At 44.2% G+C, this 20,442-nt stretch overlaps 1 protein-coding gene across 2 annotated transcripts; it reads right to left on the bottom strand.

Moving 5' to 3' along the window:
* Positions 1-306: 306 nt before the first annotated feature.
* Positions 307-20,207, bottom strand: RPN2 (ribophorin II). 2 transcript variants are annotated; one of them, XM_021527854.4, is made up of 18 exons: positions 20,170-20,207; positions 19,887-20,089; positions 17,489-17,584; positions 16,652-16,827; positions 15,722-15,797; positions 15,214-15,348; positions 12,989-13,165; positions 11,846-11,964; positions 11,400-11,505; positions 8,948-9,039; positions 8,708-8,822; positions 8,183-8,377; positions 7,597-7,683; positions 7,000-7,095; positions 5,836-5,911; positions 4,811-4,940; positions 3,100-3,184; positions 307-671 (listed from the first exon to the last, which is right to left on the bottom strand). In XM_021527854.4, the coding sequence occupies exons 1-17, from the start codon at positions 20,183-20,185 to the stop codon at positions 3,133-3,135; spliced, it is 1,947 nt and encodes a 648-aa protein (XP_021383529.2). In that variant the 5' UTR covers positions 20,186-20,207; the 3' UTR covers positions 307-671; positions 3,100-3,132. The 2 variants fall into 2 exon arrangements, with proteins under 2 accessions (XP_021383529.2, XP_021383530.2); XM_021527855.4 differs by lacking the exon at positions 3,100-3,184.
* Positions 20,208-20,442: the final 235 nt, after the last annotated feature.

The raw sequence follows: 20,442 nt of genomic DNA, 5'->3' as shown, positions 1-20,442 counted from the left end.
CACGGCTGGCTCCCCACAAGGCCTGACCCCAAGGGCCCAGAGCAGCTGGGCACAGCCTGGAGAGAGAGAGAGAGACAAGCCTTTATGGAGAAAGGCAGCCACAGCCTCACCCAGGGGACAGGCAGGAGGGAAGTCACCCCCAATAACCACAGCCCCCAGGGAAAGGACATGAAAGAACAGGAAGCTCCACACTCAGCAATGACTCACACACAAAATTACCCACCAGAAAAAGCTCTTTTCATTCTCATGTGAACCCAGCTTCCAATCACAGTCTCTGAGACAGCCAAAACGCAACACTCAGGACCATCCTTTCCTCCTCTTTATTCACAAATCTTTAGGATGAGGAAAGGGCACCTGGGGAAAAGCAGATTTGTATTTTCTTCTTCCTTTGTCTCAAAAAGAAATTCAAGTGTCCTGGGAGAAGGGCAGAGGATCCAGGGAAGAAAAGATTTTCCAGATTCATATGAAAAGCACTCCAGTAGCATGAACATAATGATGAAAATAAAGACTTTTAAAAAAAAGTTTAACTGGCACCCTTTTGACTTAATATATAAAAAAGAATTATCTTCTCTCTTCCTTCTTCTGGCCTTTCAGTTATTTATTTGCTTCTGTTCTGAAGGCATTTTCTTTGTTTTTCCACATTTCTTCCATTTTTCTGGTACTAGTGTGTCCTGAAAAGAAAAATAAAATAAAATTAACTCTTCCAGGCAACAAAGCACTTGCTTGTACAGTACAAGTGTCCCCAGACCCCTCATTCTCTCTCAAAAGCAGCTCATTGGACAAACTTCCCCAAAGCAGCTTATTTGAGTGATACACCAGTACTGCTCTGGAATGGGGGATGGAATTCAAGGAGCATGGAAATGGTCAGAGAAAATGAAGATTAATTTTTGGTGCAAAAGGGATGAATGTCTACTAAATTACAGAACTGTACAAAAAAAAAAACCAAAAAAACAAAACAAACCAAAAAACAACCCAGGCTGAAGGCAAAGCCTGCAAGTACCTTAACTTCTCCTTTGCACAGGGTTGATCCATCTGCTGGCAATCCTTGGTCCATATTAACACAAAGATCTTCATTTCTCCAGGAAGATCAAGCAGGGTTAGCATAGCAAACCCAACCTTTTGAGGTCCTTTTGCCTTCCATGATGCCACACAGGCACACATGGCATGACACCCTTAACTGACATAGCTGGGGCATCAGAAAACTCAGCAATGGGGAAAAATACTCGTGACTGCATATGGCAGCAAAATCTAACTTAGGGTTTGTGGATATTAAGTTATTTGCAAGATCTTAGGGCCACAGACACGCTCTGAGAGCTGCAGCCCCTCTGCTCTGAGGCAAAGCTGAGGGAGCTGGGGATGCTCAGCCTGGAGAAGGTCCAAGGAGGGCTCATTGTGGCCACACAGGACTTGAAGGGGGCTCATGAAAAGGAGGGAGAGGGATGTTTTATACAGGCAGATGGGGCAGTGCTTTTAAACTGAAAGAGGGCAGGTTTAGATTAGATGTTAGGTAGAAATTTTAAATTCAGAATGTGGTAAGGCACTGGCACAGGTTGCCCAGAGAAGCTGTTGTTGCTCCATCTCTGGAATTCGTTAAAGGCCAGGGTGGATGTGGCCCTAAGGAACCTGGTCTGGGGGACAGTGTCCCTGCCTATGGCAGGGAGGTTGGAACCAGTGGACCTTAAGATCCCTCCCAACTCAAAGCAGTTTGTGATTCCATAATCCTCTGTTATTCCTTACAGCCCATAAGGAATGAAGGAGTTAAAATACCAACCCGAGGAACAGGAGCATGCAGCCTGTGGAGAACACTCATGAGGCACTTGGTAACAGGCCACTAAAAAGCTGCAAACCACTGGCCCAAAGTGATGTTAAAGAGAAGCCAGGAGCCTGAACAGCAAACACAGCAGTCAAACGGACAAGTGACAGCCACCTCCAGTTGCTTCCCAGTAACTTGCTGTAACTTGTTCTGTGCTCAATTACCTCAAAAACTCCAGGAAGAGAAAAGACAGCAAAAGGGTGTTCTTCTGAGGGACATGATATCAAATTTTCCACAGGGAATTTCCATGCAACCATCCTGAATGCTCCCTGATCTGCAGACAGGAGCTCTCACCATAGTGCACACCATTTGTGTGGCAGAACCTCCCAGGGCTGGTTTTGATTTGCACCACAAAAACTGAGCTCCATTTAACTCCCCACATGCCTGGAGCACTGACTGGGGATGTAAGGGGAAGCAGATGCTCGGATGTACCTGTGCAGCACACTGTACAGTGATTTGTGTCACCACAGGACCCATCCCACAAACTCTTCCTTTCCCCACAACAAACCAGTGCACTGAAAAAGAATGAAGCCCCCATGCTCAGAACTGGGCAGTCCTGCCTCCTACACCACAGTGCACAGAGGATACTTGGGACCTTACCTCTTGGAATGAAAGGAAACAAAGGCCTTTCTCCTGGCAAATGGCAATGGAGACCCAGCACATGACTATGGAATGGAGGGGGCTGGGAGCTGCTGCTGCCTGAGCCATCCCATCAGTCTAATGGGAGGGTGACCTGGGACTGGGTCGTGTTCTCAGCTGAGAGAGGTGGTGCTGGCCTGGCTCTGCTGCACAGAGCCCTCACCACCCCAAATGAAGATGTAAATCAGCAGGCAGTGCCTGGCAGCTGCATAGTCAGAATACTGCAGGTGGGGACAGGGAGTACCAGGAGCAGGGTGGGAACAGCCCCAGTGTCACCCAGTGTTCATCATGGTCTCCTCCAGCTGACATTGCTAATAATTTATTTATAGGAGCAATATTATTGTTTTGTTTCATCACCTGAGAGCTGTTTGATGCCCACACAACAGCATATTTACATGTGCACATATCACCAGACTTCAGATAATTCAGGAAATCACACAGATGCAATTTAGCCTCAGAGAACATGTCATGCTAATATGCTCAACCCAGCTGCAGCCAGGGCACCTAAGGGCTGATTTTAAAGCCCACTAAGCAATGCTGGGGGATGCAGCTTCGGCTCACGGATTTTTTTGTCAAAGGAGTGAGTAATGAGGTGAAATGAAACAGGCAGCATGCCCAGGGAAAGGCAAAATCCAAAAGGCCCTTACTTCCTGAAGAGCTGGTCACTAGCAAACCCCCTTTTACCGCAGCGTTCTATACTTTGCCAACCTACTGCTCTGCTCTGCAGCGATCCTGCCAAAAGGAGAGAGGGAGAAAGGTTCAGAGAAGACAGGAAGGAAGAAAGCAGCCCTGTTCCAGGAACCAGACCCAGTGACAGAAATGAAAAAAGCAAAACCAGGCCTTCTGGTAACTTCTGTAACAAGATGGTTTATACAGACAGCCCCCTTCCCTCTCCTTCCCACGCCTGCTGTTGGCCTCCACAGCTTTGCCTCAAAGTGCAATCTGCTTAATTGTCACTGCACTCACTTCAGCATCTGAGACAGGCAGGCATTGCCTTCACAAGAAGATGTCTTTTTGAACATTAAAGTAATGTACAAAGGGTTTAACTTTAGCCTCAGAGAGAAGTTTTACTTTCAAATTTGCCATTGTAGTTGCAGCGTCGTGTCATTTACAATGAAAAAGCACACGGACACCCCCTGCAGTGGTTTGAAGCAGGAACCAACTGCCTGCATTTATGTGCTAACAGAAGCCCTGGTTGAGCCAAGACACTTAGAAATTTACTTCATTGTATTATTTTCCCCCAAATCTGTATCCTAGGCAATCTGCACTTAATAACAGTGTCTCATTACTCTTTCAATGAAAAAGGAAACATTATTAAATGACATAACAGTCCCAGGGGCAACAAAATTCCCATAGGAAATTATGCTAACATAATAAAATGCCACAAGGGAGAGTGCTGGACACCTGAGGAAGCAAGGCTGAGAAAGCTGGGAGGACATACAAAAATGGTTAATTATACTAATCATTCTTCTTGACATAGCCATAAATGTAGAAATGTTTTAAAGAAAAAAAACCAATGCAACCCTCCTGAAAATTATATTCCTATTTTTTTTTTTTTTTAACAGCTCTTGTCCTGGTTTTAATAGAGTGTAATCAAAAAGGTGAGACCCCAGGGATATCTACGCAGGTAGGTATCTAGTAGGTCAAAAAGGGGAAAGTAAGGAAAGCACAGGTGCAATGGCAAAGTAGTCAGTAAATCATCTTCAAAGTCAAATGCTACATTAGTACAAAAGCTTAAGTCTCAGATGGAAACTGGCAGAAGTGAAGGAGAGGGAATGGTGTGACCCCCACCCAAGGCACTGCACTGGCAGCTTGTGTCAGCAAACTCTGGCTGCCCACGCCAGGGGCAGAAGACACAGGTGTGCAGAACGAATCCAACCCAGTACAGAAAGAAATGCTGTATCCCTAATACCTAGCAGAATTTTCTCTGGGTTTGCTAGTGTTAGTTGCCTCTTGTCTGTTGCTGCACAACTGATAAGCAGCTGCTTCCCTTTTCCCTACAATCACCCCTTAGCTAGAGGAACACAGCAGTAATTTACTCCCACCTTACCTTCCTCCTCTTAAAACCTTTATCACAAGCAGAGCTCCCAAATAGTTGTGCCTCTCCTACATTTACAGTGGCTTCCATAATCTGACACTATTCTGAGCTTCATTCAGCACATGCCACATGGCCAATTCTCTCTGCAGGAGCTGCTCCCTGGGGACAGCCCCTCGCTGCCCTGCTCAGCTCAAGAGGCAGGGAAGTGGGGCTGAGCAGCCCAGCCCCACCCACAAGGTCCAAGAGCCCAAAGCAGTGGTCACTGACACACAGCAGCACCCTGTGACCTCCTCCCCAATGATGTTCTGTCCCCTCCTTACCTCTTCACAGCTTTCTGAGCCAGCATCCTGTTGCCTGCCAGGAATGTGATGCCACCCAAAATGGCCAAGTACTTCAGAGTCTGGAACATGTTGAGCTGAGTCCAGTAGACATACATGAGTCCCAACATTGCTGGGGAAAAAAAGAGACATGGCTGAAATAGCATTTCAAAGACCAACCATTTGTCATCCTCAGAACAACTCTACTGCCAGGCCTAAGCATTTGGTTCCTATCTCATCTCTCAAGCTCTGAATGGCAGCTCTAAAGGCCACATATTATTGCCAGGGAACAAAGACATCTGGGTTCCCATTCTGGAGTGAAAATGTGACATTGACAGCTTGCAACCAACTCTCCTGTGGCAGAATTATGGACATATTATAGACATTAAGGGCTATTAAAAAGAGGAGGATACGCTGGATTTCAATAGGGGATACTAACCTCACACAACTGTAAGGGCTTACAGCTTTATAAAGTTTCCAAGTAACCTGACTTGGACTGAGAAACATAGTGACATTTGGAAATTAATTCAATGTTCTCCCAACCTGCAATGCTTTTGAAATTATACCAAGACAGTAAATAACTGTGTAACCAAGGACACAATAAAATTGATGAAAAAATTTGGTTCAGCCAAAGAACCAGAAGTGATTTTATGGGAAGAGCTTTATAGAAAAAATGCAGCTTTTCACTGTTGAGAGTCCTGCAGGTCTTAATCCCCACAGAACCTCCCCACTCTCAGAGGATAAACATGCAATAAAGTGTGACCTCTGGAAATAAGAAGTTCTATTAAGTACAGATAAATGGAGTGAGAGAGGGGCCTGGATAATGATGGCTGTTATAAGCTGATGGCCAAAACAGGTTTATCACCATATTAACAATCATGAAAAGCAGGAAGGCAGATGGAAACAAGAGAACAAGTGTTATGCTGTTATGTCATTAGAGTTAATAGACCACGAGCCCATTAAGCACAGGCTCTCATCTGTAACTCCCAGGTGAGGAGGTCAAACACACAAAAGCCTCTGACACTTACCAGCATGTCCCAAGTGAAAAACAATGGTGCTGGGAGCAAAGCTGAAGTTGGAGATGTTGGCACCTATCTTGATCCACTGAAAAGGAAAAGAAAGAAAATTGGAGTTAAACAGCCTTGTAAACACAAGCTTTTATTTTAAGCTTTAACATCTTTCAAGCCTGTTCAAGATCTTCAGTGTATTCTCTACAGAAGCCCTTGTTTACTACTGCAAGAGGAGACAGTAGTAGTTTTGCTAAAGGCAGCATTGTTGAGCTCCTTTAGTGGAAATATCTCCTGCTACTTCTGACTGCCCTAATGCAGTTCCTCAAATATCTTAAACCGATGAGAGAGGAATAGGCACTGCTATTTCTACCCACTTGAATTAATTTCCATTAAAAATAAAAAATTTTAAAAAAAGGTAAGGCTCTCATTTTGGGCTCATCCCCAGAACAGCTATGGATACAAGATGTTTGCTCACAGTAATATTTATAGTTTTTGACTACAAAAGATAAAGGCATGAAGGGTGGAAAAGAGGAGCAGCAACAATGAGTTTTTTCATTAAAGTGTCATCAACTTTTATATTGTGAACTCCATAGACCAGAGGACACAATTGCCTGAATGCCAGCTTTCATTGAGACTGGCTAATGGGAAATTACTGTTGGAATCAGTTTCATATTGCAAATAAGGAATAATTTAACTTGTCTCAGTGAGATTTTTATTGCACTAAGTTCAAAGCACTGACCTGATGAAACAGTGAGTAGCAGGGATGCTTCAACTACAGCAACTCAAATGTCCATAAATGGGAATTCAATCTGATAGGATTAAGTAACACAGATTTTGTGATGGATTTACTACATGTGAGGCAGAATAAATGCCTTTTTCCTGTGGAAGTCTAATGTTATTGTAACAATCTACCCACTGTTATTCACCATCCCCAGCTGAAGCACACTGAAGAAACTCATCCACCTACTTCAACTTGGCAGCAGTTATTCTGCTTGGACTATAACCTCAAAAAATCAAACCAGACCAGTGCTCTGCACTGACAGCTGCTAGCTGTGACTCCAGCACTGCTGTGCCAGTCATGATTAACCAAGAGTTTTAGCAAGAAGTTGAGCTGTCCAACCTCCTAAGTGACTCTGACTGGATGGGAAGAAGTGTTGTTCTTCTGTGACCCAGTTCACTCACCAAGATGAGCAGCAAAAGCAGTGGGGAGAGAACCAGTGCTGTGAAAGTGTTGGAGACCACTGTGGGAGGCCTCTTCTCAGGTTCCCTGAAGAGGTGCTGCAAACAAACAAAACCAACTCATGAGCAGGAGTGTTCCAACAGAGCAGCTCCTCTGCTCCCAGGCTGCCCTCGTGCTGTTCTCAGAGGTTCCTCTGGGTGAGAGCCATTCTTTCTAAGGCAAAGGCTGACTCATTAACACACTGTCCATTCCAGTCTCTGCATGTTTAATTTCTTGCACAGTTAACTTTTCCTTGCACTCACAGAAGCACTTGTTAGCTTGACATCAGCTCAGATGGCTGGAATGAAACAGAGACCTTTCTGTGGCCTTTCTGTGGCTTACCTGGCCAAATTGTCATGTTTGAGTCTTTTCACTGACACCAATTGCTCCCTCACAGCTAGAACACACAGTTTCTTTACTCATACAACAGAGAACTCCAGCAAATTTCTTTCCATTAAGCAGTAACTCTGGTCTTCCTTTAATTTCATTACTTACAAATAAATGATGATGAGAACACATTAACACCAAGCCCTCATCTCCACATACAACCTTGACTGTACCTGGATTTCAGGTTTGGGAACAAAGAGGTTCTTGGACTGGACTGTGGATGGTGCATCCTCTTCTGGGAATGTGACCACAACATCAGCCTGAAATGAAATTGTGCAGCTTCATGCATTTAGATCTAAAAGCATAAAACCTATTCCATTACTGTGTGCTACTTCCTTATTTGACAATCTCCAATATACATAGTTTTAAAAGGAAACTGAGAAAAAGACACCATATTTTTTAAGAAGCAACCTCTCCTAAACAGGGGCAGTAATATCATTAACCCATCATTAAGAACTGGACTTATTTCCAGCAGAGAAAGAACTCTGAGAGCCTGCTGTGAAATTGCATCAAACCCATAAATCTTCCGAAATTTCTGCACCACCACATGATGAAATTAATGTTTATTTCTGTCTTGCTTTGATGTTTATTTAAAACTTGCAAAGAACAGCAAACCTCAGAGCCCACAAATGGCCAAAAGGATTCTGGTTCATTAAAAAGAACAAAACACTTGAGCTGTTTGCTTCCAAGCCTGTACCATGCCCTCCTGTTAGACTGTCAGTATCAAGAAAACCACATCACCCACTTCCACCTACATACCACATTCCAAAGGATTGGATTTTCCAGAGTGGCATCTCCAATGATCAGGTAAAGAGTATAGGTCCCAGAGGCAGAGTCAAATTCAGTTTTTCTTTCAGAGGTATCCAGTTCAAATTTGTACACATTCTTGCTGTCTGGTTCTGCAACAAACACCACCTCCTGGCCAGTCTTTTGGTTGTGAAGTCGAACAAAAGTCTGCAAGGAAGATCATAACATTCAAGGACTTTTCAGCCAGCAATCTACATTAAAAAAAATCAGAAGCGTGCTTTTACAGGGCAGGCTATGTGCACTCAATCTGTGGAGTTAAATAAGACAAAATACCAGAGCCAGGAGAGGTTTCATTTAACAGACAGACAAAACAAATGAAGTGAATCTCCCACCCAGGGAGATCAGTGATCTTCACAGTACATGTCAGAAACATAAGGCTTCTCAAAACCTATCACATCTTTTCAAGAGCAACTGTCATGTCAGATGCTTCATGATGGAACATCTTGGTAACACAGCAGTGACAAAAATGGTCCTAACCTGGTGAGGGATGAGTTCAGCTCCACTGTTCACATCTATAAGCTGGAAGGATAAAGCAAAGTTCTGATGGCTGTCAGCAGTGAATGAGCCCTTGGCTTTGGCTGGGTAAGCTACCCTAGGAGGAAAAAACCACACAAAACTGAGGTGATCTTGCAAGAGAAGGCCTGGTGCTCAGAGAAGCCAAGGCTCTAGTCTAGAGCCAGTTGCCCTTCCAGGATCACATACCCCATGACGTTTTACCTGGTTGTTTTTGGTGCAATGCTCTGATCTTTATCCACGGTAGAAAGATCTACATTAGTAATCCCCACTTCTGTGGAAACTTTTACTTTCAGCTGCAACAAAACACAATAGAAAATTCTTCAGAGCACTCTACATACACCAATTATGCCCAAGTTCACTGCAGATGCTTTAGATCTTCAGTCCCTCTTCCCCAAAGAGGCTCTTATGACTAAGCCCAAGTCAGAGCCTAACCTGCACAGAAGGATCTACAGCAATTTACCTTCTGGCAAAGCTCCAGCACCAGTCACTGACCCATCCCTTTCATCCCTGCACAAGCAGCCAGCAGACACCAACTTCTCAGGCATGCTGGAATTAGCTGTCCTTGAGAACTGTTTTGAATGAAACATTCCAACTAGCCAGATCCAACTCATTTTCCTTCTGAACTAGCAGAAGCTAGCTATTAAAGATTACATCACATATGATACAACTTCACACTGCCTGTGCACATGTCCTACTTTCTGGATAGCAATTTGAGACAAGAGGTCTCTGGACAGCAACAGTTCTGCCTCTGTTGGCTCCTAAAGCCCAACAGGTTTCCATTGATTTTATTACCAGCAGGCAAATGCCAAAGCATTCCTGCAGACCTGCACTTTGTCCAGCAAGCTTTCCTGCAGTCACAGCACTTACCCCTTAGTGCAGGGCAGCCAATAAGGCTCTGCCATTTATCACACTCCTCTGTGCTAAGTGCAGTATAAGCCCCAAGCAGAGAAATTATTTCCTGCCCTTTCCCCAGCCCCAAACCACAGCCCATTCCGGCACTGAGCCGAGTGGGTTTGACTGATTTCAATTCTTCTCTCAAACATAAGCAGTTACTGCAGTCTGTAGTTTTTAATTAGCACATTTGTTCTCACAGCTTATAAATGCTCCCCCAGAGAATTGAAGTTTTGTTGCCAAGACATTTTTCATCTTATACTACAATTTGTTATTACAGGTTTGCTCATGTGAGCCAGCCCCACACCCTCAGCCTGAAAAATAATTCACAGAGAACCTGTAGGAAAAACATGCAAAAACATTAACCAAACTATTCAGGTCAGACTTCAAACACAATCATCTTGGCAGCTCCTCTACAACAAAAAGTATAATTTAAGAGAGAGGCTACCCTAAAAAATGGATCCATTAACATGCAGATGATTCAGGCTAACTTTACAAAGCCTTAATTTGTTCCAAGATGGGAATGAAGAAAGATGAACTAAGAAATATTAAAAAAGTTGTGTGAAGGCAACTCAGAGCTGCTGCACACAGCCCCTCCAACTGCACAGTACACAAACATCTCTCAAATATTTTAATGCCAGGAAATGTAGTCTCTGCCTGAGTAATAACCCACTGGTTTAGCTCATTACTGTCAAAACGATGGTGCATTAAGGACAATTAATGCTAATAGCAGTAAGGAAAAAGCAGCTCCCCAGCAGTCCTCCCCCGTAACAATGTGTCTTGTTAGCAGCGGTTCCCACAAAGCTGCCGGCGCTAATACATTCCTGCCGGTGCCTCCCTGTGCCAGCCCCAGCTTCAGCAGGACAATCCAGCCCCTTCTGACACCCCTGAGAGCCATTACTGCTCCACTGACAGAGCCAATTTGATACTCAGAGTAAAGGTCAGCAGCTGTGTCTTCCTCCACTCCAAGTGAAATAGGTTGGAAGACTTGAAATGCTAATTGTTTCCTTAAATAGGTGACAGAGGGCAAAAATTAACCCTGACAATGGACCTCTTTGGAGAAGAGCATTCTCAGCTGTTGACACTGGGGGGACTACATGAACAGTCAGAGAGGTCACATTGCTCTCACCGTTACAAACTTGAGGAAAGGAAAACTCCTAATGTTTATATAAAACTGCTCTTTAGAAAGGTGATGTTTAAGAACTTTTGCCACCAAAAAAAGGGTGCATGAAAAGAAGACTTTATCTGCTTTGGTCACTGCTTCTCCACTACAAAATATTCACCATATACACAGTTTGGAAATGCCAAAAGACCCTCCTGACTCTCTTCTAGGACTCTAGAGCTTATACAAACAGACAGCAACAAATGCTCAGCTTCCACACAGCAGGCAATCCCCGGACAACTGAGAGCCAAGCCTTGAGATTTATGGGCTCAACTCTGGAATGCTCTGAAGAACTAACACTTGGTAATCATTTCTGCATATCGACTTAGGGCTGCCATATAAACACTTCCACTGTTACCCTCTGTTCACATGCTGTCAGATCAGCATCTAAGTGATAAGACAGGTTTGAAATTTACACAAATCCCTTTTGATCATGTAATAATCTGGTTATTGGCCATAATCCTGAGTCAAAATCCAATGCATTACAGAAAAGCATGTGATAAAAATTCCATACAACTGGCAACATCTTTCGTAAGTATAAATAAAAAGCTGTTTCAGTGAATAAGCACAGAATGAAAATACATCAAAGAGCACACCCACCTCCACTTGGTTAGCAATAAATCGCTTATCTCCATCTACACTGATAGAGAAATCATAATAACCACTCGCAGGTTTCACATTCATGAAGTTCAACTCAAAGAAATCTCTGTAACAAAAAACCCCAAGGTGTTAAGAAGACTCCAAATATACTACATTAAATAGGTAAACAAACACAGCACAAAACTAATATTGCTAAGTGCAGCAGGAAAAGAATTCTTCAAAGCTGACCAAATTCAAAACAACATTGGAATTTCTCACTCCCAGTCAAAAGAAAACAGAAATTCACCATCACCATCAAATGTGATTAGTCACTCTACACTAACAAAATACAACCACAGCATTTTGAATTTTCTATCACAGAAACATTTCTTTGGTGGAAAAACACTTATGGCAAACTCAGTCCAACATTGCTTAAATAACACCTAAAAATAATCTTATTTTCTTACCCAGAGAGAGTAAATGGTAGCTGTTGAAGGACAGTGGCTTTGCTAGACACAGACTTGGCTTGGTCAAGCTTTACAGAAACTTGAGTCAGTAGCTGGGACATAACATTGGTCACTTGAAGCTACGAGAGAAAAAACAGCATTTCTGTGAGCATTTCTTCATTGTCTCAGAAAGAATGCAGGAGCACAGACAACTTGGTACCCCTCTGTGTTACACACCCAGAGCTCTCCCCTCCCCAGCATCCCAGCCTCCCTTGTTCTTTCTAGCACAACAGGAAAGGTGAAGAGCTGACTTCCACACAATGCCTGAGGCTGAAACATAAATTTTAAGGAATTTAGAGATTTTAGAGGAGCTAAGATTTTAGCCTTACTAGAGTTAATTAAAATAAATGAGTAGGCCTTGATGAAGTTAGGAGTTAATAGTTAACTAATAATTGATTGCTTGTCAGCACAATGTTTAGTTAGCTGGGTTTATAATGAAGAATACACAAACTGACAAATTGCTTTTAGGAACGTAAGACAATTGTGGGCCTCCTCTGTTCTGAAACCAACTGAAGACAAGGAATGGGAGCTCTACCAAGAGTTCATTTGTCAGATTTGCATTGAAAAGGTAGAAAGGTCAGAACGAGGAAGACTTAATTGACTTCCTCATTTTGGGACCCCTCCCCATGAAAGGGACCACCGACCCATTTCAAGGAACAAGCTATGCATGCTGAATAGATTTTGGAGTGATTAGCAAACAAAGCAAGGAATGGGATGTACCAAAATGATGAATATGTATTTGTATTTTGGGTATTCAATACTTGTACGGATAAAAAGACTCTGTAATCACCTGGAAGGCATGGTGTGTATTTGGGAGCTATCCCACACACAATAAACACACACTTTATAACTTTAAACTGTTAGAGAGTTTTTGTCCGTCACAGTTGGATATTGGTACTAGATCAATATCCATATTTTTTAAATAAATCAAGGCAGTGCCTGGTAACACAAGGTTCCTAAGAATCACTTCACAAAAGCACTACAATCCCAGATCTGCTGGAGCCTCAGTCACAGAGGTAAAAGTGAAAGACATCAGCTCACACTTTCAGTCATTCTAGAGCTACAACACCACAGACTGAGCCAAGATCTGGGGCTGAGGCTTACCCTGAGCAGGGGCTGGTGATGGGACACGGCTGCAGGCCCATCAGGGACAATGATGACGGGCAAGTGGAAGCTGTTCTGGGATAGGGCACCTGCAGCACGAGCAACGCTGAAGGCCTCTGAGAGTGTCTCAAAGTTCTTCTTGCTAAAAATTGCATTCATCAGCTGGATAACCTGATCCTGAAAGAGGAAAAGCCAACCACATGTAAGCACCAGGAGTTTCCCACAACATTGCAAACTGGCTCAGTATTATGTTATTAATGAAAACATAATTTATAAAAGACTGTTTAATTTTCCACTGGCTTTAAAAACAGTTAAAATTATGAGGCAACCCAAAATTATCTACCTTTGGAATTTCATAAGCATTCTTATTCTTGGCTGGGAGGCTCCAACCACAATGGCTGGAACTGTCTCAAAAACTTGGAAAAGCAGAATATGGATCCACCTCTGCAAGTGATGTGTTTCAGAGTAAAAAGATGTCATCAGCTCAACTACCCAGACTGCATGTGGCTGCAAAAAGAAAATCTGGCTGCAAGAGCTGCACAATTGTCTTCATACAATGGAGCAGAACCAGGCTTGGTGTCCTGGCTGGGAAGGCCATGGAACAAAGCATCCCAATGGCTCTGGAAGGAGCCAGTCTAGGCCCATGCAGGCTTATCCCCTTAGGCTCAGCAGTGTCCTCAAGCTAAGAGGATTAGCTTTAAAGCAGTACCACCAGGAGCACAGAGCCAGATTTGGGATGTGCCAAAACTAATTTGTTCTCTCAAAGCAAGAGTGGGACAGCATCCCCCCAGCTGGTTTTGCAGACTGACTCAGTAGGGTTAGGGTATCTGCACCACTCTCTGCAGACTATTCATTAGCCATCATTATTCAGCTTCTTCCATCACTCCCTGATAGTCTGGAAAGCAGAGGGATTGGCTATCTGTACTTTGATCCAAGCCAGGGATTTTGGGCTTAATTCTAATGAGTACAATCAAAGACAGTCCCAAATAAAGCAATAAAGATACAACTTAGTGACCTGCAAAGAACATTTCTAAACAAAATCCACTGCATCTCAAATCTTCACTCTTCTGCTTTTACCATTATCTTCTGCTTGTATCACAACTAGAGAAAGCATCCAGACAAATGCTACAGAACTCCTGCACAGTGCAAATCCTGCAGTGTTTTTCCATGTCTGTGGAGGGCATGGCACTGCTCCAGACCCTAATCAGCAGCTGACACTCTCATTGAAGTTGTGGGGGGAAAAGAACAGGACGTTATTTTTTCAAATACTACATCTTAATTTTTAAAGACAGTTTTGTGGCATTCCAAAGGCACTCTCACCATTCAACAGAGATAAATCCTCAAGCCCCAAGAGCAGCATTTCTGACAACACAATTATGAAAAAAACTAAACAATTTCCCTTAATTGGTCTTTTTTTAAAGCATCATTTGGATGCTGACAGTTTGAATTGCACGTGGCAGAATCACCACTCCAAAAATGACATCAAAATTACTTTGCATTAGTCTGTTTGGCAGCAATGTAGAAAAGAGCCAGGACTGAACTCAGATATCTTACACTGGCTTCAGTCTTAACCCTGCCACTTTGGCTTGTGCTTTAGGGAGCTGCCATTCTCACTCCAAAGTGCATCTAACTCCATTAACTTGTGGGGAAAAATAAAAAAAAAACAACCCACAAACAAATGGATAGCTGATAGTAATGATTTCTGGCTTAACCAAGATCAACAGGAACTTCCAGCAGTCTTTCATCTTAGACAAGTTTTTTAATCTGGATTCCTGCAGGCACATGGGAATGTTGTCTCTCTTTTGGGCACCCCAAAGTGGGGTGCCTGCATTTCCTCACAGATAAATAACATTTGCAAAACACTTTGACATGCTGGAAAGTGTTACAAGTGCCAAATACCAGAACAAACTCTGAAACAAGGATTTTTTGCAACACCGTGACTCAACAAACAAAGAAAATCTAAGCTTCACTTGCAATTTCCTTCTGTACACTTGAAAAGGGAAAAGAACCAACAAATACAGCCTGTGATCTTTAAGTTGGAATTTCCTCTTAGATTCTGTTTCCTAGCATTCCCTCCACAATGTCTCTTTTCACTGAGTGTTCTCAATACTTTTTACAGTAGAAATTCTACCCAGTTACACCAGGCTCTGGCACTGCACCACAGGGACTGAGCAGATCCTTTTTGGGAACTGGAGTGTGCAAGGAAGGGAAGGACAGGTACAGACCTCCTTTATTGCTGGCTCTGTGCCCACATGGTCTGACAGCTTATAGGCAGCAGCAACAAACAGGGCAGTAGTCTCAATTCCTTCTTCAAACTGTAGGTAAACTCCACCCAGGTCATCCAAGCGAGCGACAAGATCCTGTCAGAAAGAGTTATTAAAATTTAAATTGCATTCTAGTGGATCCACAGAAGTTAACTCTGCTGTTAGGTCTTTAATCAAGAATTATCTGTATGGGATCAATTTTATATTTTGTAACAGTTTTTCAGAAACAGAAAGAAAGAAAATCCTCCAGCCTTTAGTGAATTTAATAATATGTAAACGTCAGGATTGTCTATTTTTCAGTCCACTGTGGAACAGATAAAATCCAAGGAATTATCTGCTTGAAAGCCAAGCCACATCATGTAGACAGACGATTAGCCATGCTGGTTTTGTTTTTCACATTAATACATCCTTTAGTTCTAAAGCAATCTAGCAAATTTCTGAATAATTAGAGAGCACAGTGTGTTCCTACCTCAATCTCTTCAACAATGCTACTTAGATCTGCCTGCTGGGACAGGTAAGATGCCGTCTCCAAAGCCTGGATGGTTCTTAAACAAGAACAAACAAAACCAAACAAGTGTGTGATTATTCCTTCCTTAAAAGCCAAACACCATTTAAATCAAAGCAACTATGTTTTCTATTCTGAATGCAGTGTAAAAACAGCTGTTCCTGACTTCAGTTCACTCAAGAGAATGAAGCTGAAGTGATTTAGTGTGAACTTAGCATTCATTACAGAATGTCACTTTAGCTGCATCAGCGCTGCAAGGAACTCATAGACTCAAAAGGCAGAGAACAAACTGATCCCTGCAGAACACAGATCCCTGAATTGCTACTGAGGCTTCCAGGAATCCACTGTTTTACTCAGCAAACCAAGTTTTAAAGTTTCCCTTTCTTCCCTGACCTTCAAGGGACATTGTATTCTCCCTTTTCACAGTGAAACAAATTTTTTTGGTGATAAATGCTAAGATTCCTTCAGCTTACTGGCACGTATTTTCCAGCTCACAGTGAAGGCACCCCAAACTACAAACAGGGTTGAGAAAGAGCATTAAGTCTGCTGCAACCATAAATGACACAGAATCATGGTTGGTTATAAAGCAAAAATTCTGTTACCAATCCTTTTAAGAAGAGGTTTTTTTTGGGATACCATCCCTTTACTGACCATTATCCTTGAACCAAACTGAATATATAAGTTAATTTGCAAAATCATACAAAAATAGCCCCAAAATTAAGTCCCTATATATTTCCTTCCCCCATCCCCTGAACTGGACAAATACACCAAATGAAAACACAGCACCTACTCTACTACATCTACATTCTAAATATTAAGCAGTAAAATAGTCTTGAATTCAAGACTCAGTAGCCTGGAAGATAAACACACAAATCCCTCCTGTGTGAGACTTACGCCAGCACGCTCTCCTCCTTGCTGAGCCGAGCAGTGAGAGCACTCAGGGCTTCCTGGGATGCCAGAGGAAGGCCAAAGCCACTCAGGGCACCCACAGCGTGGAAGATCTGGGTGACTGAGGAATCCTCACTGACAGCTGCCAGCAGCAGCTCCCTGGTCTCATTTGAAATGGTGACCTGAAGGAAGAGCACAGCGATTCACACCTGAAAACTCGTGGCCTTCAAATCACCACTGAATCCCTCCTGGAGCAACGCTAGATTGGTGAACTGCTATAAGCTTCTGGGAAAAAGTCCTTTTATCATTCATTAGTTTTTAGTTTAATTGATTAAACCCTTAAGTTTTGCTGTCAACCATCAATTAGTCAGGATAATCCATTCAGATGTATCCTGGTAACCTGCTCCTGCTTTTCATGTGGCATCACCTCATTGTGTAGTAGCCAGGGGCACTGATGACAAAGAGAGCTTGGATAACCCACCCCAGCTCAGCAAGGGTGGTCTGCATCTGTATCCAGCAATGCTCCAACACCCAGTCTGCCATCCACACAAAGAATTTCTAATTGACACAGTCCTGAGAATTCTAACAAAATGTGCTGCCTTTTTTCTTACCCATCAGTGTTTAATTAAAAAACATCCCCTCAGAATTACCCTGGACCAAATGCTTGTGTAACATATTTATACTTTGCCTTGTGTAGAGCATGCACAAACATTTATTTGCCTAAGGCACAGCAGAGAACAATCCACTAAAAAATAAAACCAAGAAAAATAAAACCAAGAAAAACACCAAGGCAAGTATTTCCTAGGTAGTATCTGTCTGCAGAACTCAGGGCTCCACACTCACCTCACAGCCTGACAGGACCTGCATGGACTGGGCAGCATAAAAGAGGGATTCAACACTGCTGGAGTCCACATGAGATTTGATGAACTTGCATGCAGCCTGTGGAGAAACAGAAATTAACTTAAACCACTGAGAGGAGATTTAAATGATACTCTAAGACAATTCCATGAACACTGTGCATTTTTATACCCCCCAGATTCTACTCTGCCAAGTGCTGCACAGAAACAAGGGTGGTTCCTCCTAAAACACATAAGGAATATTCACATAAGTTCTACTGCAACCATAATTCCAACCTAAATTGAGTACAATTATAATGCCTAGCAAAATTAAAGTCTAACAGGTGTATTTAGTAGGGCAAATCCTCCAGGACACAGAACAGATGGACAGAAATTCTGTAGGTGAGCTTCCTTTCCAGATGGTGTATCACACCATCATTAATGGATACAAATCTAGAATTTCAAAGAGTGCAGAGAGAAAAGTGTGGGGCAAACAGGTACAGTATAAAGGCAAGCAATGGGACTCTTGTTAATTTGTATTAACTGATGGATCACTGAGATGTATTTTAACCAGAAAATAACCAAGAATTTAACTGCTCATACAGAAATCACAGGGCTTTGAGTATTTGGAGCACAGGCCTTTACAAGCAGGACAGGATTGCATTATCCAGGAATATTCCCAGACTTTCTCTTGGCTGAGGAGGATCAGGGTAGAGATCACTTAATCACTTAATGTAATACTGACACCCTCAAATCCATGGGCCTCAATGGGACGGAGCTCTGGGAGCTGGCAAATATTATTGCTAAGCCATTCTCCATCATCTTTGGAAGCTCATGGGAAACAGGAGCTGCCTGAGGACTGGAGCAAAGCCAGTGCCACTTCAGTCTTCACAAAGGGCAAGGAAGAGGATACTGGGAATCACAGGCCAGTCAGCCTCCCTCCAGCCCTGGAAAGGAGCAGCTCATCCTGGCTCTCATCTCAAACCCTGTGCAGGAAAAGCAGGTGATGAGGAGCAGCCAACACAGATTCACCAAGGGGAAATCACACTTAACCAGTGGGATAGCCCTCCAGGAGATAAGCCTGGATGCACAACAAGCTGCCCATGAGCCAGCAGAGTGTCCTGGGGGCCAAGCAGGCCAGTGGCAGCCTGGGGGGCATTGGGGAGAGCACTGCCAGGTCAGGGATGTGATCCTGCCCCTCCACCCAGCCCTGCTGAGGCACATCTGGAGTGCTGTGCTCAGTGCTGGGCCCCCAGCCCAAGACAGACAAGGACATGCTGGAGGGCTGTGAAGATGATGAGGGACTGGGGCACCTCCCAGGAGGGAAGGCTGAGGGAGCTGGGACTGTTCAGCCTTAAGGAGAGCTTAGCAGTGCACACAAACATTTGAGGGTGGGTCATTCCACAACAAATGTTCAAGTGTTATACCTTGCTATTATTTTTACTGCCTCTACCTTTTAAATAGCCACACCCTGTGAAGAGGTTCACTGCGCAGAAAAAAAGTCTCACCACAAACTTTGATAAATAAATGAATGCTGTTTCCCTGCAGAAGCAAAGGCTGTGCCATCACTCCCAGCACTAGGAACTGATAAAAAGTCCAGCCACAATGACACAAAGGAAAGCAGCAATTGCCAGGGTAGCCCACAGATATGGCCACAGTACGGGGTGCACCGAGATGAACCCCATCTTCAGGAGCCTCACAGTTAATGTGCAGCACTCAAATTGAAACCAAGACCAAAGGGTTCAGAACTCTGGATGAATCTATGAGGAAAGAACAAATGTCTATTTACAGTTCACAAGCACAGGTAAATATCCCCAGGTACATGAGCAGGTGTGCCTATGTGATGAGGCTGTTACAAGCACAACCTGCAATATTTAAACTAGAAATGCTTAGAGACACAGCTCAGTGAGAATTATGTTATCACCAGCCTTAAAAGTATATAATTAATTATACATAAAAATTGTACTGCCTGAATTCAGTGTTTGAACTGAAACAAACTAATGGGAACTCTATTTAACGGGACAGTGCATCAAATATACCACAGGCAGGGAACTTATTCACAAATTGATATCCACAGCAACATCCCCAAGGGCCGCAGGGGAGCGAGCCCTGAAGCCACCATTCACAGGCACTGAGTCTAAGAGAACCAGGGCCCACGTTACTGCCTGCACAAATTGCAATTTCTCTAAATAACGTGAGACCTGCCAATTACCAGCGATACTCCGGTACTTAGTAATGATATAACGCTTTTGTAAACGCTTTACATTTCCCACACGGCCCTGTCCAAGCAGAGCTCTCTCAATAAACTCATATTCTGTTAATAATTGGTCATTCACTGCTGTGCAGCAGCCCCTCAGACAGCAAAGCGCCGCCGGGCAGCGACAGCCGGGCTCTGCCCCGCTCACCTTTTCGTCCGCCAGGCGCACCCCGAGGCTGCCTAGCCCCACGATGGAGTGGTAGGCGGCCCGCACGTCGGTGAAGGGCCGCTCCAGCACCGCCCGCAGCCGCGCCAGGTCGCGGCCAGCGAGACGATGGCTGGGGATAAGGGCCTGGGCAGCGGCGAGGAGAAGCAGGAAGCCGAGCGCCGCCTCCAGACGCAGCCGCGGGCCTGCGGAGAGACAAACGCGTTACCCCGCGTCCCCCGTCCCCGCGGACCGAGCCCGGCCCGGCCCCGCCGGCCGCGCTCACCCGGCGCCGCCGCCATGCTGCTGCCGCCCCGCCGCGCCACGGGCCGCTTCCGCCCCACGCCCCGCCCGGAACGCGCCACCGCACCACGGGGGTGACAGCGACGGTGTATCATGCGAGGGTCCCTCCGCTCCGCTGCTGCCCGCTACGACAACCGAGAAACTGTGAGAGAGAGTGCAGCGAGCCGGGCGGGCGAGGCAGAGGGCGGGCGGCGGCGGCGGCAGCGGGGTCAACAGGCCACGGGAAGAAATGACTCCCCCGGATGACAGAAGTGGT

The sequence above is a fragment of the Lonchura striata genome, chromosome 20 (assembly GCF_050655825.1).
Source record: "Lonchura striata isolate lonStrDom1 chromosome 20, ASM5065582v1, whole genome shotgun sequence".
Classification (NCBI taxonomy): domain Eukaryota; kingdom Metazoa; phylum Chordata; class Aves; order Passeriformes; family Estrildidae; genus Lonchura; species Lonchura striata.
The sequence above is the reverse complement of the archived record's forward strand: the minus strand, read 5'-3'. Positions and strand labels throughout refer to the sequence as shown.

Bases quoted from the DNA above. Each gene is read 5' to 3' on its own strand.
- RPN2 (XM_021527854.4), bottom strand. The intron at 16,828-17,488 runs GTGAGTGTGGAG...CTCTTCCTTCAG, and splicing joins AGGTCCTGTCAGGCTGTGAG to GTCACCATTTCAAATGAGAC. The intron at 7,684-8,182 runs GTATGTAGGTGG...ATTTCATTTCAG, and splicing joins ATCCAATCCTTTGGAATGTG to GCTGATGTTGTGGTCACATT.